The sequence below is a fragment of the Gopherus flavomarginatus genome, chromosome 7 (genome assembly GCF_025201925.1).
Source record: "Gopherus flavomarginatus isolate rGopFla2 chromosome 7, rGopFla2.mat.asm, whole genome shotgun sequence".
Lineage (NCBI taxonomy): Eukaryota > Metazoa > Chordata > Testudines > Testudinidae > Gopherus > Gopherus flavomarginatus.
In genome coordinates this window covers 14,256,265-14,282,149 of record NC_066623.1, presented here as the reverse complement: position 1 = coordinate 14,282,149, position 25,885 = coordinate 14,256,265, and the positions used below count along the sequence as shown (strand labels likewise).

The window sequence follows — 25,885 nt, the reverse complement described above, 5'->3', positions numbered from 1 at the left end:
CTTGAGTTTGCAGCTGCTGCATGTATGGAATTCCTATTCACATCAGAGGAAGTTTTATACACACAGCAGCTGCAGATCTAGTCCCATATTAGTCATTTGTCTGCCAAATAGTTTAATTTAACTTTATTAAAGTATTCTGAACTCTTAATTTCCTGATGACTGTAACTTGGTATTATGGGGAAATGCACTAGAAGCTAAGAGGGTTATTTCAGTAAACTACATGAATTTACAATAATTAAAATGCAAATTGCAATAAAAATACAGAATTCCTTTTGCATTTTGCTTATATTGTCTTCTCTGTGCATTCATATTTTTCCTTTTAATGTAGGTAATTTAAACAGTGGTTAAAGGAAAAAAATGGACCAGCATTGGCCTAGTTAATTTAGTTTTGTGAAAGTGGAAGTTTAGCATGTTTATTTGCATAGCTTACAGATTATTTTCTTAGTATATCCTTGCAGGTTCTTAGAGTTGTGTCACAGCAATATTTCTACTCTCTGGAAATATCAGTGTTCTTTTCCCCCCCGTAACAAGATGAAAAACTGATTTATATAATGGCAAGGTTTATACCTCCCTTTCCCTCACTCACGCGGAAGACATTTTACCATTTACATAGCTTTGTACTCTCTTTATAAACAGACATGAGTTCATTTTCACAGTATTTCTGCTAGGTAGGTACACTTATCCCCATTTGGCAAGTGGGAGACTGAGACAGAGACCAAGGAGACACGGCAGATCAGTAGCAGTAGTAGTTCCCAGTCCAATGCTCAGTGTGATAGACAATGTTACCAGCGTTCTTAATTTACAAAAATAATCATCCCAATGGGCATAGATGGAATATGCACTAAATAATTTACAGTTTGTTTTTTATAATCTGTCTCATAAGGGTAGTCGTTTATTTAGTAAGCATTTCTGACAGATGTGGGAAAAACTACAACCAAGTCACAACAATTTACACATTTCACGGGGGCAGGTCACTAAGTCTAGAGTACAGCTTTTGTAAAATTTAGATTTAATAATACATAATTTATAATCTAATGGCATATGGTTGTTAAAAAAAAAATTCTGTCATTATGTGAAAGCAGCCAGGATGTTTTTTAAATGTAACATTTTAAATATGTTGTTGTAGTCAAGTTGGTCCCAAGATATTAGAGAGACAAAGTGGGTGAGGTAATGTCTTTTATTGGACTGATTTCTGCTGGTGCGAGAGCTTTTGAGCTTACACAGAGCTCTTCTTCAGATCTAGGAAATGCAGGCTTGTTCTACACTACAGTTACATTGACCTAACTCTGTAAGTGTCTACACTGCAATGTTGGTCCTACTGATAAAAGTCTGCCACTACACTGAATTAATAACTTCACCTCCATGAGAGGCATAGTACTTGGATTGATGTAGTTAGTTGACTAACAGTTTAATACACTGAATTGCTTACATCCGACTGTTCTAGCTGTCAGTCCCTGGTGACAGACAGCCAGAGTCCCACCACACCAGGGCTTGGGCTGTCAGTGCCCCACAAATGCCCCACACTGACAGTTAAATCGGTGCAAATGCTCCTAGTGAGGACGTGCACCACTGACAGAAGGAGCTAGTGTGGACATGCAAAATCAGTTTAAATACTGCAGGCGCTGTTCATCGACATAACTTAACTTAAATTGACTTAATTTTGTAGTGTAGACTTGCCCATACTCAGAACATCACAGCAAAATACAAGGTAGAACAGACTGTTTTGCAGAAGTAGTTCACCTTGAATGATCCCTTGAAATGTGTGTTAAGTGGCCTGTTAACACCTCTCCAGTCATTTGGGGTAGGGTGAAGCTGTGGGATGGGTTTAGTGAGCTGTAGACTGTTGTCATAAGCCATAAATCCAGTCTCTCTATTCAGTCCATGTTTGTTAGCGTCTAACAAAGTTATGAATTAAGATCCTAGGCCAGAGGTTCTCAAACTGGGGGTTGGGACCCCTCAGGGGGTCACAGGGTTATTACATGGGGGTTGCGAGCTGTCAGCCTCCACCCCAACCCCCACTTTGCCTCCAGCATTTATAATGGTGTTAAATTAAAAACGCTTTTTTATATATTTATAAGGGGGGATCTCGCTCAGAGGCTTGCTATGTGGAAGAGGTCAGCAGTACAAAAGTTTGAGAACTACTGTCCTAAGCTTGTCTTTTTAAGGTGTCTTGAAGGTTTTCTTTGAGGATTTCAAAGAAAACCTGTACAACACTTTCAAAAGATTAGCCTGGGAGGTAAATTTTATTTAGCTGTGACACTGAGTATGTTTCCCAGGCCTGAAGAAGAGCTCTGGGTAAGCATGAAAAATTCTCTCACCAACTGAAGTTGCTCCTATAAAAGATATTACCTCACCCATCTTGTCTCACATTTTAAATATAAAAATTTAATGGAAATAATACATACTGCAGTGACACAATAAATTATAAAATACACAAGTATCTACCAAGAAGTTGTGATCACTTACATCTCAACCTTTTCCTTATTAATAGCTCAGTACTGTATATTTTAAACTAACATTGCCCTTTCTTTGAAAGACAACATTTTTCAAACTATTTTATAGTAAGTGGATGAGAAGGTGTAAGAGATGTAGCATAATCTTGGCATTTCTTTGGGATGTTTTCTTAATCATAGAAATACAGGACTAGAAGGGATTTCAGTAGGTTATCTGCTCTAGTCCCCTGCACTGAGGCAGAACTAAGTCCAGGGAAAGCAGCAATTCCTGTGTTTGGGCAGCATAGGCAGTACTCCCTCTGTATGCCCCAGGGGTATAAATTGCCACAAAGTGAAAAGGGGGGGGAAACAGGACACAGAATCTTAGAATCATAGATGTGAGAGGGTCATGTGAGAGAGTATGAAAAGCGTTACTAAAGTCGAGATACTGTATGTGACGTCTACTGCCATCCCCCATCCACAAGCCTTGTTAACCTGTCAAAGAAGGCTATTAGGTTGGTTTGACATAATTCGTTCTTGACAAATACATGTTAACTGTTACTTTGCCTTTATTTTCTTCTAGGTGCTTACAAATCGATTGATTATTTGCTCCATTATCTTTCTGGATACCAAAGTTAAACCGACTAGTCTAGAATTCCCTGGGTTGTACTTATTCCCCTTTTTATACATAGGTACTATATTTGGCTTTTCCAGTCATCAGGTATCTCTCCAGTCCTCCACAAGTTCTCAAATAATTGCTGATGGGTCAGCGATCTCTTCAGACAGCTCCTTAAGTATTCTAGGATGTATTTCACATATATTTAGTGTACTTTAATATTCACATCTCTTTTAAATAATATTCTTGGCGACATGTAGAGGTATCAATTTTTACAGCAATCTGCTAATGAAGAGTACTTGAGTGGCAAATTTCTTTTACTTGAAAATGTTCTTTTACTTAATGTACAATATATTTAATGTAATTCTATTCAGAGGATCTTGTTATTAATCTAGAATATCATGTAATTGAGAGAGGACATATCACTTGTTTGGGTGGTGGTGGGAATAAAAACTAGCATACTGGATCAGAACTAATCCAGTACATTCTCTCTGCCCATGCAAGATACTTAATCTAGATGTTTTGTAATCTGTTTTAATTATAATTTCAGCCAATTTACCTGGTGCTGAAACATGGCTCACTGGTTTGTAGTTCCCAGGATCACCGCAACCGCCATTTTTTTTGTTGCGTTTTTTTTTGGAGGAAGGGTTCTTTTGTTTTTAAAAAGATTGGTGCAACATTTGCTACCCTCTAGTTATACGGAATAGCAATCTGTTCTCCATTCTTAAATTTCTTCAGAACCTCAAGCAAATATCACCCAGTCGTTATAATGTATTGCTCTTCTGTACTTCAGTTTGTTCCAGCGGCTTGTCTTTTGGCACTTCAAACTTCGACAGTGTTTCATCTTTATTACTTGAAGAGTAGGGGGGAAATCCTGACCCCAAGGAAGTCAATGAGAGTTTCGCCATTGACTTCAATAGGGGCCAAGATTTTACCTTAGGTATTTTATCAGCATCCTTTGAAGTAAAGACTAATGCAAAGAGGTAATTTAGCTTCTCTGTTTTTGATATTTGTTTTTTTGTCATAGGAACTATGAAGAGCCCATCTGACATAGTGAATGCCAGTGAAAATGAGGTCAGATCAGAGGCTAAAATAGGGAAAGAATGAGTTAAAAATTACATAGACAAGTTAGCTGTCTTCAAATCACCCCGGAGCCTGATGAAATACATCCTAGAATACTCAGGGTGCTGACTGAGGAGATATCTGAGCCATTAGCGATTATCTTCAAAAAGTCACGGAAGATGGTAGAGATTCCAAAGGACTGGAAAATGGCAAATATAGTGCCACACTATAAAAAGAGAAATAACAACAACCTGGGGAATTACAGACCAATCTGCTTAACTTCAGTACCTGGAAAGTTAATGGAGCAAATAATTAAGCAATCGATTTGCAGGCAAGTAGAAGATAATAAGGTGATAAGTAATAACAAATTGTGTCAGACCAACTTAATAGCTTTCTTTGACAGAGTAACAAGCCTTAAGGATGTGGTGGTAGCGGTAGATGTGGTATATCTTGACTTTAGTAAGACTTTTGATACTGTTTCGCATGACCTTCTCATAAACAAACTAGGGAAATAGAACCTAGGTGGAGCTACTACAAGGTGAGTGCATAACTGGTTGGAAAACCATTCCCAGAGTGTAATTATTAGTGGTTCGCAGTCAAGCTGGAAGAGTATCTCAAGTGTGGTCCCATAGGGATCAGTTCTGGGTCTGGTTCTGTTCAATATCTTCATCAATGATTTAGACAATGGCATGCTGGGAGGGGTTACAAGTGCTTTGGAGGGTAGGATTCAAGTTCAAAGTCATCTAAATGAACTGAAGAAATGGTGTGAAGTGAATAGGCTGAAATTCAATAAGGACAAATGCAAAGTACTCCACCCAGGAAAGAACAATCAGTTGCACACGTACAAAATGGGAAATGACCTGCCTAGGAAGGAGTACTGTGGAAAGGGCTCTGGGAGTCACAGTGGATCACAAACTAAATATGAGTCAACACTGTAACACTGTTGCGCCATCCCCTCCCCTCCCCCCCCCCCCCCCAAAAAAAAAGGCAAAAAGCAAACATCGTTCTGTGCTGTATCAGCAGGAGTGTTATAAGAAAGACACAAGAAGTAATTCTTCTGGTTTACTCTGTGATGATTAAGCCTCAACTGGAACATTGGGTCCAGTTCTGGGTGCCAGGTTTCAGGAAAGATGTGGACAAATTGTAGAGAGTCCAGAGAAGAGCAACAAAAATGATTAAAGGTCTAGAAAGCATGACCTATGAGGGCAGACTGAAAAAACTGGGTTTGTTTTATCTGGAGAAAAGAAGATTGAGAGGGGTCATAACAGTTTTCAAGTGCACAAAAGAACAAGGAAGAGGGAGGTAAATTGTTCTCGTTAACCTACGTCATTGGAGATTTTTAAGAGCAGGTTAGACAAACACCTGTCACAGATGGTTTAGATAATACTTAGTCCTGCCATGAGTGGAGAGGACTGGACCAGATGACCTCTCAAGATCCCTTCTAGTCCTATAATTCTACAATAGCCACTTATGTCTTCTCACTTAGATGTTAACATTTTTTCTGCTGTAATGGCTCATGCTCCTTTCTATGAATTACATATATTACATGTATTAGTAGACAGGTCTTTAGTGTTCGTAGATTCGTTAAGAACATATATTGGGGAAGAACCCAAGCAAAAACTCCTGTCAATTGTTAGGTGTTTGCATTTGTGGCCTATTCATGTCATTTTAAATGATTATTTGTGCAAGCAGAAATAAGTTGCATCTGTGGTGTATTCATTTCCTGAACAGTTAGAAGGAGCAGACTACTTTATCTTTTTTTTTTTATGCACTAGATCTAAATTAAGTCTGCAGTTTGCATGCCATGTTAATACTTACAGGGAAGAGAATGTTTGTCTGGTTTGTAGGCATGGCCACAGTACATTTCACAAAAATGCAACAAAATTTGTCTGAGACACAAGAGACTGCTGAATCTGTGAGCTAGAAACCAGAATTATTGCAGGGCTGACATACTTGTCTTGGAGAGTGGGGGGAGGACTGATAGTTGTATCACTTACAGAGTGCTGTTAACTGATGGTGTCAACTGTTAAAGGAAACTGCCTGTCTGGCTAAATGCCAATTCATTGGCTAAGAGAGGCAGAATATAACAGGTTTAAAGTGGCATCCAAGATTACTGGTCGAGGAAGAAGATAAGCTGTCTAATACTCAGTGATGATTTTGCCATGATGGCTTCTTTATTATACCTTTTCCATTATTTTTAAGGAAGGGAAGGACCACCAAATAAATGTTTGTATTAATCACTTACTTTATTGTCTGCATTTTATTAATTTTTCAGTGCTGATTCTGTTAGTTGTCAGCTGATCCACCATCAAATACTTGTCCATGGCATAGTATGTCACTGGTCATGATTATCATTAGCAGGAACTTGAATGCTCAAAGATGCAATGCATTAAATTTTTTTGGCAATTTGCATAAACCACAGGTGCTTTCCAGACGGCCAGCCAAATCAATTAATATGTGTGTCTGCCGTCTGCAAAACATTGACGGTTATGAAATATTACTACTTAGAGTAGAAAAAGTATATTTGAAAATCCTATTTTGTATCCTTAAAGGTTTACTGTCAAGTAATGAGACAGAATATGTAGCTTTCAAAATAGCTCATTTCGATATTTTGAAAACTATATACTGTTATTAAATGTCCTTCTGGTAATCTCTGTATGTATTGTCTTTAAAATTAGTCTTCCCAAAATGAAAATTGTTTAAAAAAATGACATAATTAGTGCAATCCCAATACATTCATAACATAGAATTCATACCGTTAGTGCTTTAGACTTTACAGATTCTATCTATCTATCTATCTATCTATCTATCTATCTATCTATCTATCTATCTATCTATCTATCTATCTATCTATCTATCTATCTAGATTGTATATAAAATCACTTTCTGCTTCAGAAATCCAACCAGCTCTGGGGTGAAATGTGCACCTACTTAATGGCATACAAGAATACTACATAACAAGCGAAGAAAACTATATCCAGTTGAAACTGCAGGAAATTTATTTTAGGCGGGCACCTGTATTTACTCAAATTGGAATTTGGCCAGATTCCTAGAATTAACAGTCCTCCCTTCTTTCAAAAATATGCAGGATATATTTTAATGATCATGTATGTCAGCAGCTGTTTCTTGTATCACCTCTGAAAGATTGCACAGTTTCCGAAATGTTGGGTAGGACATTTTCATCACGGACTCAGAGGTGAAGCTCATTATTGACTGAATCACCAGCATTAGGCGTTTAAAAATGTTGTTACTGTGGGGAAGGGAGTCATTTGGGGATTTCTGCTAGGGTGACGATCTTTGACTTTTACTTCAGTCTTTATCTTTCATGTCTCTTTTGATTTATATCTCTTGTCACAGGCTCGTTCCTTATTCTTGTAAGCATCAACATATTTGAAGTTCTGCCCTCTGATTGCTGTAAGGGAGGAGGAGCTTTCTCTCTTCTCCCTCCTGTGAGGGTAAGCACAGGTCTCTACTATTCTGTTTTTCTCTGGCCTTGTTCCTAAATAAGGGCTTGTCTACATCACAAAGTTGCAGCGCTGGTGAGAGGGTTACAGCGCTGCAACTTAGGAGGTGTACACATCTGCAGGGCATCACCAGCGCTGCAACTCCCTGTTTGCAGCGCTGGCCGTGCTCCCATTTTGTCTCGGGTGTAGAAGATCCAGCGCCGGTGATCCAGCACTGGTAATCAAGTGTAGACACTTACCAGCGCTTTTCTTGACCTCCATGGAATAAGCAGGTATCCCAGCATACCTGAGGAAGCCTCTGGTAATCAAGCAGGTCTCCTTCCCCGGTTTGCTCTCGCGTTCCCCGAACCCCCGAGCAAGCAGGTCTCCTTCCCTGCGGTTTGCTCTCGCGTTCACCGAATCCCCGAGCAAGCAGGTCTCCTTCCCTGCGGTTTGCAGGGGGGTTCGGGGAACGCGAGAGCAAACCGCGGGGAAGCTGGTCTCCTTCCCCGGTTTGCTCTCGCGTTCCCCGAACCCCCGTGCAAGCAGGTCTCCTTCCCTGCGGTTTGCTCTCGCGTTCCCCGAATCCCCGAGCAAGCAGGTCTCCTTCCCTGCGGTTTGCTCTCGCGTTCCCTGAATCCCCGAGCAAGCAGGTCTCCTTCCCTGCGGTTTGCAGGAGGGTTCGGGGAACGCAAGAGCAGACCGCAGGGAAGCTGGTCTCCTTCCCCGGTTTGCTCTCGCGTTCCCCGAACCCCCGTGCAAGCAGGTCTCCTTCCCTGCGGTTTGCTCTCGCGTTCCCCGAATCCCCGAGCAAGCAGGTCTCCTTCCCTGCGGTTTGCTCTCGCGTTCCCTGAATCCCCGAGCAAGCAGGTCTCCTTCCCTGCGGTTTGCAGGAGGGTTCGGGGAACGCAAGAGCAGACCGCAGGGAAGCTGGTCTCCTTCCCCGGTTTGCTCTCGCGTTCCCCGAACCCCCGTGCAAGCAGGTCTCCTTCCCTGCGGTTTGCAGGGGGGTTCGGGGAACGCGAGAGCAAACCGCGGGGAAGCTGGTCTCCTTCCCCGGTTTGCTCTCACGTTCCCCGAACCCCCCTTGAAGCCGCCCAACAGCGCTGCAGTGTGGCCACATCTAACACCACTTGCAGCGCTGGTTGCTGTAAGTGTGGCCACTCTGCAGCGCTGGCCCTATACAGCTGTACTAATACAGCTGTAACAACCAGCGCTGCAAAATTGTAGATGTAGACATACCCTGATTCCAGCTTTTACCTTTGCTGCTGTTTATGCTTATTCAAGTGTCAGCCTGAAATTAACGTAATTCTGGAGGACAGGGTTCTGAATATAGAACAATCTTATTCATTTCACTAAGTTAGTATTTGCTATAGTAATGCACAACAGTAGATGCACTGGTACTGTCTGCATGCTAACTCCAGAAGACAATGCTCATTAGTTTACGTTTATTTCACATTTGTATTAGAAAGACTGCCATATAATTTCACAATCATAAAGCATTCACAATTTATTTTAAAGTGAAATCTTAAATTCTGTGGAAATTGATAACTTAGGACCTCAAACTTTCCAGGCAAACCTTCCTATTTCCCAGTGGTAAGTGGACTAGGGAATTCTCCAACCCTTGACCAAACTTGCAGCATGTCTTCCTTGTGGGAGGGAGGTACTAGTCTAGCCTTCTCTGAATTACTTATTCATGTCAATATGTGAACTATCTTTCCAACATTTACCTTTTGCTAAATAAAAATACACAATAAATAAAAATTCATAGACAGTTTATTAGGTATGCTATGCAATAAAAAAGTATTTGTTTACCTACAATAATAATAGGAACCTCTGAACCATCTATTTCTTCCAAATCTACTTTTCCCCTCCCAGCCATAACTCTTATCTCCCTCTCCAAATACCTGAGGAAAAAAGAGGAGCAAGCCTGGAAGGTTAACAAATCTATGCTCTGAATCGCTGAAGGGACCGTTTCAGTCATATTCCTAATAGAAAACGCCTTGCTGGCAGCTCTTTCATATGTAAAACAGACTGGGACTCTAGCTCAAGCACCTCTGCTGATCACAATTGTAGTACGTCACATATAGTGTTGGTGAGCAGAGGCAATCCTATAGGCCTATAAAATGGATTATCAGCCTTTTTGGAAACCTTAAATCCTTTTCTTTGTGACTGTCAGATCCTTAACTTTTCTGCAACCTTACTTCACTATAGTTGTATTTTTTAATTGGTGTATGAGCTGCTTTTCGTAGAAAAGTCTCTAAAGGAAATGTGGTCAAGATGTTGCATACTTTATACTGATACTGCACTTCGTTTTGGTTTTCTTTTTATTTCCTCCCCATGGGTTGTTTCTGTTCAATATGATGTATTGAACTAAACCAACCCAATTATGCTCTCATCTGTAACTAGCACAGCCTTTTCTTTTATGCATGGGCTTATCATAATGTGGCTAGAAACAAACTTGTGGTAAATGTTTTTGTATTCTCAGGCTGAAAAAGAATGCATAGTTGAGTGCTCCTTGTGATGCTGCACCCCACAGTGCTTTATGGAAATATGCTTATGAGAGTAAATATGACATAACTGGAATATATTTTATGCTAGATAGGCCATGTAATGTATCTCTGCAGAGGTTATGATCTACTGGATATATTCATCCTGTTTGTATGCATGTATCATTTTTGTATTCTAAGTTACGAATATTGGTTGTGTACTGGTTTGATTTTAAGTAGCCTTAGTAAGGCATTTGGTCAGCTTCTTAAGAAAGGAATTTGCAAGTTAAGTGCCCAGTCAAGAAACACTAAACAGACAATAGACCTTGGAAGACTCCAATCCACATAAGAAGTCTTCCTGGGGACTTTCAAGGTAGCATTTGAGCAATGGCTGCCACCTGTAAAGTTCTGAGTCATGCATGGACATGTGACTTGCCCATGTGACTCCAAAGCTCTATCTTGCAGCTGGGTTCTGCATAGGAGAGAGGAAGGGGGCTCCACTTACAAGAGAGAGTTTATTTAAGCCCCTGGGAGACATCTGCATTTGGTCTTCAGGTGGCTCAAGAGAGAGCCTCTCCACCCCGAAAGGATACCTGAAAGAACAAAGAACAGTAACCTCAGGGGTGTGAATGATTGCTGGACCCAGACTAGAAGGAGGCTAGTCTGTAAAAGAAGCTTACTGGAGCATCTCTGAGGGTGAGATTTCATCTGTTACCACTTTCCTACGGTATTAGGCTTAGACTTGTGTGTTTTATTTTATTTTGCTTGGTACAGTAATTCACTTTGTTCTGTCTGTTATTACTTGGGACCACTTAAATCCTACTTTTTGTATTTAATAAAGCACTTTTTACTTATTAATTAACCCAGAGTATGTATAAATACCTGGGGGGTGGGGCAAACAGCTGTGCATATCTCTCTATCAATGCTATAAAGGGCAAACAATTTATGAGTTTATCCTGTATAAGCTTTATACAGGGTAAAACAGATTTATTTGGGATTTGGACCCCATTGAGAGCTGGGCATCTGAGTGTTGGAGACAGGAACACTTCTTAAGCTGTTTTCAGTTAAGCCTGCAGCTTTTGGAGGATGTTGTTCAGACCTGGGTCTGGGTTTGTAGCAGACTAGCATGTCTGGCTCAAACAGGCGAGGTTCTGGAGTCCCAAGCTAGAAGGGAAAACGGGTTAGAAGTAGTCTCAGCACATCAGTTGGCAGTCCCAAGGGAGTTTCTGTAATCCAACCTGTCACACTCCTGACTTTGCATATATTAACCATGTGGAAACCGTACATGATGTTCACTAAAGGGCTAAGCTAGGGTAATTGTGTAGACTTTGCTTTCATGCAAATTGAAGAGAAAAAAAAACACAATATACCTAAACTGTTGGTATGTATGGCAAACATTTTTATTTGTATTATTAAATCTAAATATTAATTTTAGGAAGACTTCTTTAATCTCTCTAAAATCAAGTTTTAGAGTGAGATTGTGGCAAGTCCTGTGCAATTTTCACTGCATATCACAATTCAGAAAATATAGTGCATTCACAGGAGTTTGGTTTGGTTGGCTTGCAGAGTTTGGCACTAGAACCACGGTATAATATAATAGCTGTGAGCTAGAAGAATATCCTAGTATGGCCATAGAACTGGTTTGGAACCAGATTTTTCTTACCAAGCTTAACTGTATCCTGGGTTTTACCCTTGGCCTGTATAAACCTTGCTATTTCACATGTGTTTGACAATACTTGATGTGAGGGAATTGGACAGTTAGTATGCTTGTTTCCTGGCCAATACCTACTTCTCTTTTCCATATCACACCTGTTTCACATTAATAATCACACTCAAGGTTTTGAGATACTTGAGCTGTACATGTATGGTTATATGTTAGGGTTGATTTGAGGTATTAGAGCCACTTCAAACATTGAAAAAGAAGCCTTCATGCTCTCCAGAAGATTATGACGTATATCTACTTTAAACTCTGTTTCTGTGAAGTAGCTGCTAGGAATTGCCAGAGGATTCTGAATTTTCAGGGTCCCTAGGAGCCTAGGGTTATCTTCAATGTACACAATTTTTTTTAAAGTACCAAATTTCTAAAATTTGTTGGTTTTAAGAAGTTCTTAGTATTTCTATGCACATGAAAAAGCAGAATAGCTGTTCAAAGTAAAATGTTTTCTGAAAGTAGTCAATATATAAGGGTTGATCTGGAGCTTTTGAAGTTCAGTCTGGGGCATTGAGCTAGGGGGCTACTTGTTTGCTGTTCAGAAGCAACAGGAATGAAAAATTCACAAGTTTGAAACCACAGATATGATGGAATATCAACAAAAGCACATTAGATTGGAGGGGTCCATTACCTAGCAAATCAGCAGTTGTGATCTGTCCCTAAAAATCTCATACTAATTGACATATTTCAAGTGGAGGGAAGGAAAGTATGTCACGCACAATAGAAAAATGCCCCAAAAGAATACATAATAATCTTTCTTGCCTACAAAACACTCTCTTGTTTTTTAAGATGACCAAATTAGTGGCAAAACAGACATGCTGACTTGCTCAGGGACTACAATTTACCTATATAAATAGATGTATGGAATTTTTCCAATGAATAGTGGTGGACTTAGTTACCATATCTGGACATATTTACATCCTGCCTTACATCATCTAATCCTCATTAGCGCAGCAGATACCCAGCTTTGGGTGCCCTGCCCCAGGATGCATTTGCTATCCAATAGTAGGCTCAGAGACTATTCTCTCTTCCTCATAATGAAACTTCTAAAGAAGGCTGAAAGGGAGGATTCCTCGTTGGTTCTGGTGCCTCTTGAGTGGACCACAGACCTACTGTGCCAATCATAGGGAAGCAGGATTGTCCTTCCAAACAGAATTGACCTTCTAAGGTGGAGAATTCTGTGCCTTAATTCTTCAGCCCAGAGCCTGGCTCCTGAAGAGATTCTCTTAGGAAAGCTAGAGTGTCAAATGAAGCCATGAGAGTCCTCTTCCTTCTGTTCTGAGCTTTTTGCAATGTAGATTTGAGAAAGGTCTCAATGGCTCTAGCATCCAGATTTCACTTCAGTGCACTCTGAGTTTTCAGTAAGAGACTTCTCATTCAGGTGCCAGTTAGATCCCAGTTTCTCCATGGAGCAATACAACCTTCTGGAACTGTAAGACTGAGTTCCCAATAACCTCCTTTTGAGAAAAGTGGATGCTTTGGTGGCCATTATTTTGAACTATCTTGGGGAGGAGGTAGCAGCCTTGGTGTATGATCCTTTCCATGCAGACTTGACTTTCTAGAAGTTCTGTCACAGTTTTCTGCCCCAAGTTAGTTTTTCCATTTCATTTTATGCAGGAGATTCCCCAAACTTTTTGTCTGAATCCAAAGAGATCCAAAGCGACCCTCTGGTGTTTGCTGGGAGTGTTGAGAGTTTTTCCTTTTTCAGTCTTAACCACTTTAGAAATCCCCTTCTTTCTTCATTTTTTTGAAAGTAGAGAGCCTTCAAATATGTTGTATCTTTCTGGGTTCATTGTTGAATCGAGAAGATCTACTCTGTAGCCTGTCTCTCCTGCCTGGAATGCTGCTGCTAATTCTACTGGAAGAATTTTGCTTCTTGAGAAGACAGAGGAGAAGTCTCTGTTGGTGATCTCTGCCACATTGGCATTTGATTCACATTATTCCCAAGTACTAATCCCCTCAGCCCAAGCAACTTTCAGCTGGTGGGTGCTTTAGAGAAATTTTGCATCATGAGGGATGAGCTCATGCAGCCCCTTGGATTGGGGGTGCTAGGTCTGAATTTGGGACTTAATCCATGTTGTTCCCTTTCCTTTTATCAGAACCCCACCTACTTTTTTGTTTGCCACTCAAGACACATGCTATATTCTTCTAAAGCTTGCCCACCTAGCCACAGTGTCTGCACTGGTTGAAGCCATATCCTTCTTGTTAGTTGTTTTTCTGGGATGGGGCAAACCTTCACTCATGTCATTGCCTCAGGTGCAGGATACCGGCAAGTGCCTAGAGTAGGCTAATGTTTCCTTACATTGGGGGGGTGGGGTCGTTCTCATTTGCGCAGCAGAGGTAGGGAGCAGTCAGAAGGGGAAGAGGGAGCAACAAAATCTTGTGGGTTAGCTTGCTGGCTTAGCTGACAGGAAACGGAGAAAAACCCAGTGTCTGTAGTGTCTGAAACCACATCCCTGGAAAACAGGTAGTGAAATTCATCTTTAATATAAATATACATTGTAACTTTTAGAAGTCTGCAAAGTCAAATGGGTAACTAACCACAGACTAATTATGATTCTTTTATGCTCAGGGATAATAAACGTGGCTAGCGGACCTCTTGCAAAAATAGCAATTGTAAACTAGAGAATACGCACATAATTGGATGCTGTTTGAGCTTAATCAAAATCTTTCATTGACTTCTAATCATTATATCACTATTTTGGAAATTTATTTATAATGTTCCAGAAACTCATGTTGCTTTGTCTTACTTAGACTTTATTACTTTCAAATAAATGATTTCTGTGTAACGTGTCAAATAATGCACTTGTTGAAACATCTTTTACGGAGTGTGAGAAAAAATAAGAAACTCTAATATGCCAAGGAACATTCACAAAGTTGATAGACCTGGAGTGTGACCTAGGCTACCATAATACAAATGGTCAATAATTTCTGTATATGTAGAGGTGTGCATGCATTTTCAGAATAAATGTCTTATAGTTCCTTAAAAAATAAGTTGCAGCAGGCTAATGCATATAAACAACCTGACCATAATAAAGCAGTGTTTGCTGATAGTGCAGGTGAGGGGAAGTAATCCATACAGGAAAAAAAGATCAGTTTCAGGCTTCCAAAGCAGTGATTATCAGTGAGGAAAATGATATAGAAAATATTTGAAGTGGCCTTTTAATAATTTTAACCTTATCCAGGAAGTATCTATCATCAGGGTAATTCAGTTGTAAATTCTTTTCTTGGAAGAGAACATTATTGGTACCCCAGATTGTTCAGGAGACAAATTGTGATGATTGGCTCATCAGAATCTGAGAGCTGTGTACTATATAATGTTGTTTATGTTCTTTTTGCTTTTGTTTAAGCTATTTAAAATATATGTGACTTTTAAGAGATGGACAGTGCTTTTGTTGGTGATGGTAGGGTGTTGGAGTTTTTTGTCCCCCCCCCCCCCCCGCAGTTTCAAATTTAGAAATACTAACTAATGTCACAATTAGATGAGAACTAGCCGAGGAGACTGTTCAGATGCATATTGTGTTGTTCAAGGGTTCCATTTTGAGACTAAACAAGAGTAATATTCTGTGATGGCAAAATCTTAAATGCTGTTCTTGTGAGATTTCAGTGAGGAATACTAGACAGTTCCTAAGATTTTCAGTATATTGGGCTGTATACAAACCAGGTCCAGAAAACAAGTTGTGGATCTAACCTGCAATCCAATGCGTAGTGGTAGGCTCAGATCACACAACCTCCATAGTCCCTCCCTCTCTGATTCCTAATTTCAGCAGGGAAGCGATGTAGGGACAGAAGGTTTCAGTTGTGGCCCATCTCTGCTCAGATAGTTGAAATTATTTTTTTTAAATTGAAATCCATGGTAAAGGTGCTTCCCCCACCCAAATTGTTCTTGTTTGTTATGCTGATCATGATGCTACATGAATATGTGGATAGAGAATTTGTATATAACAGACGTATAAGTCTGCAGAAGGGAGTAGCAATTTATAAAAATTCAAATTAGTTTTATAAAATATATAAATGTCAAATGCTCTGAATGGGAGGTGACCTTTTCATGTTTAATACAACAGCTGAAAAAAGAGTAGTATAGCTACCAAGGCTGCAGGGAAATTGAATTAATGGTGCCTTTTTATTGTTCCTTCTGTAGTGTTGATTCTAATTTTAGAAGCTTACATCACTTTAGTTATGATGACAGCCTCCCTCTCTCACTTAGCATAGATCATATTTTCATATTGCTTATGAATCCTCCTGATCCTTTCAATAAGATTTTTCTACAGCATGTTAGTAAGCATTTAGCTGCTGTGGAAACTGATGCACATAAGTAACCAATAGCAGAACACAGTGTTACCCTAAAGAACTGAGGGAAGCTAAGTCCTATTTCCCTTGTTCAGAAGGGTCAGGAATAGGGTGGAGAGTTGTTTTAAAAACCGGAATTCCTGAAGTTCTAATGGAAGGCTAACCTTGCCTCAAAATACAATGATTCATTTAAGATGCTTAAGTTAAATGTGGGGGAGGGGGAAAGGGAATTAGACATGCATGCCAGCAGTACTAAATCAAGGCAGTGTGGGGATGCTTCCAGCTTGTGTTGCATCTGCCACTGTATATAGCATTCTATTATCATCACTCCCTTCATTTTCCAAAAGATGTAAAGTCCTCAAATATATGATGCTAGTCCCTTGATACTGGTGCTGTTACATTAGAATATTTGTATATTAGGCTGTTGTACTTGGAAATTACTACCTGCAAAGCCAGAGAGGAAAATGAACTATTTTAGGCTCAAACCCCTTCGCTTCAGTTTGTGAAATGGCAGATTGCTTTGCAACCAGCTGGTTTTAATCTCTCAAACCCCTCCCCCAAATCTACTTGGTGGTAGGGTATAGTAGTTACTGTACTCAAAGAAAATGGCAGAGAGAGAACATCTTTATAGCTGACTACTTCTGCCGTGCCTCTTTGCTCAGAGTGGATGCTCAGTTATACTAAAAGTCTTCCCACTCTGTGACTTGTTCTGGTCTTTTTTCCTAACAGTCCAGCAGTCATAGCCAGCACCCTTCCTTTTGCTGGGCATGCAAGCAGCTATCTTGCCTTTTTAGCTAGTGCATGCAGGTTTTAATATCACTGCTTGCCTTCACTGCACAGCTGCAATATTCAAACAACTGGCATTTATTGGATTGATCTGGGAAAAGTAGTAACTATTGGAGGAGGTATCTTCTGGTGTCAGCTGTGAAATATATATGATTTTGCATAATTTCAATTGGTGGGATCTCTTTAAGCAAAGAGGAAAAACCTCTAATCCAGTTTAAATTAAATATAAATTTAAAAGATCCAGATAAGTGTCTTAGTGCCATTTTTTGTTTAAAAATCCTATTCTTCAATGTTAAATAAATCTTGTTAAATAAATCTCCATGTTTTGATTGCCTAACAGGCAGAGTGGGAAAATTCTGATACATTTATGGGTGGATTTATGGGTGCATACATCTATGCATAGATATAATCCTATGGAGTGATATTCCAAATATGAAAAGAAAGCATCATTGAGAAACAAGGAAGGTTTTTCAGGAAGCACACATCAAGATGATGATTTTTTTTTTTTAAATAAGGCTTTCATGTGCAATGAAAATTGGGATTCATCTTAAAATGTGAAAAACAATATACTGTTTCTGGTTTTACCACGTTTCTTAAAATTGTATTTTGGTTGAGATCACTATTAAACAATCTTTGCAAAAGATTTTTCCTCAAGTCACTGTTGTATTGTGATCTGACATTTATCTTCAACAAATCATTGTAAAAGAACTTGTGGCACTGTACCATAAGGCCCTTAGGTTTTAAAAAAAAAAAAAATCTCCAGTATAGAATTAGGTCAATTTTTTCACCCTGTTCATAGCTGTTAGGCTGACAGGTTTGCATGCAGGGTCTCGGATTTATTCCCTAGAGAACTGCAGTAGCTTCAGTCTGATTGGTAGCAATAGGAAAAGGATGATGTCATCTTCACTTAAAGACAAAACTAGAAGGAAATAGAATTTTGTTCCCATTATTGAGCTTGTGTTTACAGTAGTTGTAAAAATATGGCATTCACTCCAAAATCTTTAGTGGATTGAATTTCATGCACAATGCACCAATTTAAAATGCAGTTGTGAGATGAATATCTCTTGTTTAGCTGGACAAGAGAATTTGTGTGCTATCAGTGCACATGCAGACAAGGGGTGAAGCTTCCTTTTAGTTGTTGTTTTTTTTAAATTGTAATTATAGTAATTGTCGTAAAACAAGTAATACAACCCAGAAGAGTTTGGACATTCCCTAATTATTACTGAAGCTGAAAGGTTCTTATTAGTGTGGCTATAAACCTGATGTTTATATTCAAAATGTTGTAGAGCAGCATTGCATGAATCATTTCAAAAGGTGTAACACACTGTATTGCAATGAGGCTGATGCTGCCCTGTAGCCTGCCCTGCTGCAATACTATGGAAAGAATAGTGAATTGAATTTTCTCTGTCTGGTAGTGCTTACCACTTCAGTGGTGGAATATTTATGTAAAATTCCTCCATCGTGTAAAACAGGAAAAGATTTTGGCTCTGGGAGAACCTTATAAAGAAATACATGCTAGATGTCAAATAAGTTGCAGTTGTTTCCCTCTTGATATTACAAAATCAAAAATATTAATTGCATCTTAAAATATTTTTAGCCATTATTTTTTCATTGTTTGACAAAAATGGTGGTTTTAAGAATATGATACAAATTATTTGTCTTTCAAGATAGTTTTGGAAAGTGAGCTCATCTCATAATTGAGGTGAATATATAGAAGTCATATTCAACTCTAATCTTCTTTGATACGGCCTTGTTCTGGAAAGCCAAGTGGAAGTAGAATCATAGTACCCATAAGTCGGGTTGCCAGGCCCCGGTGGCTCTGGTTGGCACTGCCAACTGGGCCGTTAAAAGTCTAGTCAGCAGTGCAGTGGGGGCCCAGAGCTAAGGCAGTCTCCCTGCCTGCCCTAGCTCCATGCAGCTGCCAGAAGTGGCCGCCAGGTCCTTGTAGCCCCATAGGCGCATGGGCGTCCAGGGAGGCTCTGTGTGCTGCCTTCACCCCTTGTGCCGACTCTGCAGCTCCCATTGACCAGCAACCATGGCCAATGGGAACTGTGGGGGCAGTGCCTGTGGGTATGAGGGCAGCGCACAGAGCCTCCCTGGCCGCCCATGCACCTAGGGGTGGCAGGACCTGGCTGCTGCTTCCTGGGAGCTGCAGTAAGCACTGCCAGGACCTCGTACCCCCTCCTGCATGCCAATCCTCTGCCCCAGCCCGGAGACCCTCCCACACCCAAACTCCTTCCCGGAGCTGCCCCCTTCCAACCCTGCCCCACCCCGGAGCCTGCACCCCCAGCCAGAGTCCTCATCCCTCACCCCCAGCACTCCAACACCTGCCTCAGCCTGGTGAAAATGAGTGAGGGTGGAGGAGAGCAAGCGACAGAGGGAGGGAGATGGAGCAAGTAGGGGCAAGGCGTCAGAAAAGGGGTGGGGCAGGAATGTTCAGTTTTGTGTGATTAGAAAGTTGGCAAGCCTACCCATAAGCAGTTTTTAGTCTGAGATGAGGCTTGTATCTTCCCTGTGAAACAGACTTAGCTCAATTTCTTGGAAGTGAGAATCCCCTGGATGGGCACAGTGGATGAAGCAAAGCTTCTCACTGAAGCAGCAGTGCAATTTGGTCAATGAGGAGAAGGTATGGCTTTTAATTTCCAAATCAGCTTAGAGGCAGCATATCGTGTTGGGTGTAGATGGTGAGGTTGTGACAGAAACTTGTGGCCTGTGAAAGTGGAGGGAGGAAACTATGAAAAAGGGAATAGAAGAAAAAGATGGAGAACTGCGTGGACAGCTAGTGGCCCCTTTTGTACTTGAAGTAAAAAGACGCTGATACTAAATAATGGCTTTGAATTTGGGCTGCTATAGTTTCTTTTCCCCTCCTTAGAGGGTGGCAATGGCCAATTAACTTCTAGGAATTGAGTGCATCATAACATTCCCTGCCCAAAGGTGCAAGAAATCCTAGGTGACATACCCAGAGTAGGTCTCCTGTGTGCTAGACTGCCATCCAAGTCACCGAGCTGCTGAAAAATGTTTGTTTTTAGCTGCAAAAAGAAAATATCTTGTAATTCTTGCCCTCTAATTAGAAACTAGAATTGTTGCTCTTTCAGGGTTATTGCAGTAATTTCATTTTTAAAAAATCAGATGTTTTTTAAAAACAACTTTTAACATGTTTGTTTTTTTCATTCAAATGATTTCTCATTTGCTTTACGTGAGCATCTCCTTCCAATAAGAAGTTTATATAATTCTTGGACAAAATTCCTTAGAGAATGAACAGAAGCCTGTAAAAATGACAGCTAGAGCAAGGTCATTCTATGGCATATACTCGAAAAACAGGAATTGTTTTACTTTGAAAAGATTTTTTTTTTACCTTGAAGTGTGTTAAACTTGAATACAAAGATAAGAAATGTGACTTGTCCAGAATACTGTTGAAAATGAAGTGTAAATATAGACACACATTTGCGAAGCTGATTTTTTAAAAATTCATAGTTATTGTATGTGCTCTGGTAGATCATAAAAATGATACACACATAATGTAGAACAAGAATGTTATGCTAAATTGTTGTACAGAGATGTGTATTTATATTAGGTTAATAAAGATGCTCTGCTGGCTGCATCTGCAGATACAGTAGCCAGTTGATCTAATGCAGTTTCTAAAGGCTTTCTATACAGGTGATGTCATCCTTTTAGCTCAGTTCCCCTCCCACTCTCTTTCCTCCTTATTAGATATTTCATCTTGCTGCGGAGCATCCAATCGATGGAAGCTTTTCCTGAGGGAGCTGCTGAGAAGCAAGCAAAAATAGTAGGAATTAGGACTCCAGCGTTCAGTCTTGCCGTAGCTGTGGATGTATATTTTGTAGTGCATTATATAATTATGTTAATTGGAAAAGCTAGGCTTGGATTAACCATGGTATCTGGCTGATGCATTAGAATACTAAGCAACACTGCAGAGTTGTAAACTCTGCATGATAAAATAGAGAGAGAGAGAAAAAAAGGGTTTGGATTGCAGAGGTTCTGAGACATTCCATAGTGCAAACCTGTTAGAGTATATATCCTGAAGCTACAATCTGGACATGAATTGAATTTTGCAGTTATGGTGGGCAAGCGTATAAAGAAGAAACTTTAATATCAAGGGTGTGGGATTCCTGAGTTGCCTAAGATGCAGAAGAACCTTTCCCAATTTGATCTACAATATTAAAATGTGAAGTTTTGGAACCGGAAGATAAACCAGCCTTACCTGCATTTTAGTAGGAAAAGAAAGACTCAGAAGAATTCAAGTCTCACCTTTTAGAATAATGTTAGATTAATATATAATTTTAATCCAGTTCAGAATTAATTCCATTCTACACCAGCTTTCGCTTGCATGCCTATGCTTGGGGGAGCCTATGGATATTTGTATTTGAAGGGCCAGGAGTATTGAAACATTTTGATTTGCATTTATGTGCTTGTTAAAACTGGAACATTTTTATAGGAATTGCTGCTGCTAACTCACTGCAACACTGAAAACTACTGCGATACAGTAGAAGCTGTAATCAAATTCATCAGTGTGAAAATCAAACCTGAACAGTTGTGTGCATATACATCCACTGCTTTGGTTTATGATTTACAAGGAGAATCTAATAGGGATTTTACTAAATAATTTTCCTCTCTGGCTTTTTTCTGAGAGAGGAAACTTTCCTTCTCAGCCCAAGAAATGGCTTTTCTTGTCCGTTGTTACGCCAATTGTCTGCAGCCATGGGCCTCCAAAGTAAGTAGTCATTAATAAATTCTCTCTGAATCATACTGACAAACATGGTACTTTTAAAATGTTTCTGATCTAAGAATTTTTCAAAACATCCTTTGTACTATTCTGCATGTGAAGTTGGACTCAGCTACCCCAAAAGAATAATCCATGCATAGTGCCCAAAAGGGCGGGGGAATCTTGAAATCTGACAATCAGTATATTAATAGTGTACAGATTAAAATATTGTATAAAACTACGTACCCACAGAACTTGAATTTTAGGTCAACAGTATTACTCCAAATATTACTAGAATGTGACGCTTATAGGATTGGTTATGACTGCTTGTGCATATTGTTAACTTGATAAATATTGATATTCCAATCGAGTGCACGGTTTAATTTTCAAGATATATTATACTATGCTACTGCTTTCCAAGATTGAATATTGGAGAAATGGTTAATTCAGTAGCTGGGCTTTGTATTTACAATTAACAACTTCAAATAACAATAATAATTTTGATGTGCATTTTAAAATGCAGATTTTGTGTAATTGTTTTTCTTTTAATGGAGATAATGTAAACCAAGAATACACAAGCAGGCAAACCTGTCTTGAGGTGACTTCTTTAAAGACATTAACAAATATAGTACTTGTGTGCCTCCTTCTCTCAAAAAATTACTCCAAATGCTTGTGTTTCATGAGCTTTGCTGACTGCCAGGGCTGAAGTAAGGCAGTGCCTATATCTGAGTTGACTACAAACAGCCAGAGGCTAGATGTGTATATATTATTATTTTTTCTATTTCATATTTCTGTTACAGTAGAACTTAGAGGTCCATGTCAGGATGGGGGCTGGGTTGTGCTAGGTGTGGTAATGTATGAAGATCGGGTGAAATCCTGGTCTTATTGAAGTCAAAGGGAGTTTTGCCATTGACCTCAGAGGAGCCAAGATTTAACCATGACACCTGCCATGAAGAGTTTAGAATTTAAGTTATATATAAAATGTGGGAGTGGACAAGAGAGGTATACAATCAAGTATATACAATTCCTATCTACATTGCATTTTTGTCTGCTCATTTTTCTATGTCAATTAAAAGGCAAATGGAAATTCACTCTGTTTTAGCATCTGGGAGCTGCAGGTGTGAAGTACCTTAGAAAATCAGCTCACCTTTATTTATGTTCCCAAGTGTGGATCGAGATCCCTAACCTTAATGCTTAAGGGCTTGTCTTCACGTACAGCGCTAAAGAAGGATTTTCTTTTAGGATTTTAGCCTAACCACGACAATGTGGATAATGTTTGTGCTTAAACAATCTTTTAAGGAAAAGTTGAGGTCCTAAAAGGACAGTTGGACTGCTACATAAGTACTGTGGATGTTACCATAATAATGTTAATCTGGGTACTGGTCAATCACTAGCCTGTGTGACTGAAACAATGTAGAAGTATGACTAATAAAAAAAAAATGTCATATGTAAATACAAAGATGCCCATCACCACTGAGAGGAGTACACTGTGAGAAATTGAATAGCATAGGCAAATGTAAAATAGTCCATGCAAGCTAATGTATTGTCTAAGTAGTCGCGAGAAAAAAGATGTATTGTGAATTTTTGCAAATTGCATGAGGATTGTACAAGCCACTCCTTTCTTTTATATAAGTTCCTATAGAAACCAGGAAAGTATTGTTTAAAGCCCTTCAGGTTATTCTGTGACTGCCCAAAAGGGGTCACTGCCTCTGTGCGGGAAGATGGTGGTGGTTGTTTGTATTGCACGAGCATCTAGCAGTTAGCGATCATGACCCTATTGTGCTGTATGGACACATAACAAAAAGATGGTCCCTAAGCTGAAGACTTTACAATCTGAATATAAGACGAGACAATAAACAGATATGGGCAGCATTAAGAAATAATGATTATGAAGATCATGATAAGCAGTGGTCATGGCACACCAGTTGCCTAAGCAGGAGTGCCCCTAGCTGTTTTCCTGCCAAGAGTGGAAAACATTTTCAGTGCCCTTGCAAAAAAAAATAAAACAAAACAACCCAACAATGAGCTGTGCCCTGTCCACCCACCCTGGAACTGGCCCTGTGCCCTCTAAACAATATCGAGTTTTTTGTAGGCATCATGGCAGAGGAGAGTTTTAAGGAAAGAGGTGAAGGAGGACAATGAGATGGTTCTGCATATGTTTACAGGGAACTGCTCCTATAGATAATGGGTGACAGGAAAGAAAGTTATGAGGTTCTGTCTCTGTTCTGTCGTATTAGGTTAACAGTAAATACTTGTAATATAAAAAATGAGACGACTTCAAAAATGGTTTAGTAGTTCTTTGAAGCTGTCTTTGGAATTCTGTCAACTCTGTGTCTAGAATGTGTATGTGCTTTTTGGTATTAGACTCTTAAACAGAGACATCATGATGTCATTATTAGAGAATTCCAAAATTCATAATGTGAAGTGTTTTATGGCAGTGGGTTTGAAGCAGCAGTAGGTCGAAGCACACTAGGGAATTTTTAGTGCACATCAGTAGGATCTACACCTGCTGGAGCGCTATAAATTTACATCTGAGCTTGCTGTATAGTAAGTGCTTGTGTAGACATGCTCTTAGTTTACCCATCAGTAAAATTAATTAAAACAAATGTATTATCCGACAGGCCTGGCTCAGTCCGCTGGATTAATCTTTGGGACTCTCAGCAGAAAAGCTTTTTATAATTACCAGTTGTTATTTTCTGCGTAACAAGAGGAATGCAAGCACTTACCAGTCTTGAGTCCATGTCCTCCTGGTGTCAGCTACTATATTTGATTATGTAAAAAAGCAATCTTAGTATTATTTCTGAATTTGTAAATGTCTTTAATGAAGAAGATATAATTGACCCACTGGCTCTCCTTTTTTCCCTACTTCATTTCAGTTCTTTCTTCTCCCAGTTTGCATATCGCATTATCTGATCATTTCAGATTCTGTTCTTTCCTGCTAGAGCACTCTACTCAAGGCTCTGGGGCCATCTTTCCCATTCCATGATGCTTCTCACTAGTGCTATGACTTTCACTTTCCCTCTCGTCTGTGCCCTTTCCATATATTTTGGCATTACCTCCAGCATCTCATAAGTTTGACCGCTGGTATTGTTTTCCTTCATGGATTTTTTTACCTTCTGATCCTCTTCAGTGGAAGGATTGGCACTCGGTAGAGGCAGCTATGTTCCTTCCATGTACTTGTTTTATGCAGGGACCATTACTGGAGGCACCACCTCTTCGTGGAATCAGCAGATCTTTTTCTGACTGCTGAGTATACTTCATTGTGCAATGCCCCGCCCACTTGCTCTTTACACCAGTTGACCCTTGAGCAGTCTGAGGATGACCTTCAGGTGTCCCATGGGTCAGCATATGAGGACTCCTGCTTTACTTCAGTGGAAATTAACTCCCTTTTCTAAAATAAATGTACATAGTATGACCTACAAACCTTCTATAAAACTGTCTTTTGGTTTTATTCCTTTTTGTTCAGTGGGTTAAAACAATTAAAGTTAAAATGGTACAGTAGAGGGTAGCTGCTCATTTACTGAAGAAAATTGTAACTGTCCTCATGCTCATGCTTAAAATACTATGACAATCAGCAAAGGCAGAGGCTAAATCATGGCAAATATGCAGAGAGCATGTCTTATTTTCTCAGCAGAAATACCTAACTCCAACAAATTTCAAGGATAGTATTTTGCATTTGTAGTCTGAGTGGACTGACAATCAAAAACATAAACATTTTGATCCCCTTGTTTCCTTCACTTTTCATAGATAAGAAACATGTTTTCTTGTTCTATATGTATTGTTGTGTAATTTTATTTAAATTTAAATGGCATACAAAGTTTTATCACCATCTGCATTTATATGCTAGTCTTGGACCCAGCATATGATTCCTATGTCACTTACATGCATGGATTCTTCATGAATCAAAAAGAAAATGTAGATGTTGGGTTTGTATGTCAACCCTGTTTACGTAACTAGGGTCTTTGAGGGCTTCATTATGCAAAGGGACAAGACCTTGCCTGTGAAATAAAATGTCGAAGACAATCTATCACTTGAGAAATTACTGTTTTTGCATTATGATTTGTGCATGGTTATAGATGTATATAAGTTCATTACTGTAGCTGGTTGTCACTTGCTGGTTGTTATGGTGAAGTGAGCCATGAAGGGAAGATAAGTTGTGTCAGCCTAAGGATATGTAAAGAGAGATTATTATCTCCATAATATTGTGCCAAACAGTGCATATAAGAGTGATATAAATTATTTAACTAATGTAAAACTTTTGAAAAGGTAAGTTTAGTTTTTCATATGCCTGGGATACTGTTATGAAAATAAGAGATGCTCAGACACAGAAAAT

The 25,885-nt window shown here is 39.5% G+C and overlaps 1 protein-coding gene across 8 annotated transcripts in view; it reads left to right on the top strand.

Annotated features, from left to right (window-relative positions):
- The window catches only part of RAPGEF6 (Rap guanine nucleotide exchange factor 6), a 268,596-nt gene that overhangs the window by 108,984 nt on the left and 133,727 nt on the right, over nucleotides 1-25,885 (top strand). Inside the window, exon 1 of one of the 8 annotated variants that reach the window (XM_050962517.1) lies at nucleotides 20,577-21,561. The exons of the other annotated variants lie outside the window; for them this stretch is intronic. Within the exon in view, the coding sequence (XP_050818474.1) occupies nucleotides 21,508-21,561 (54 nt within the window). The 5' untranslated portion in view covers nucleotides 20,577-21,507. Of the gene's footprint in view, nucleotides 1-20,576; nucleotides 21,562-25,885 lie in introns of those variants that run through there. 8 annotated transcript variants of the gene reach the window in all.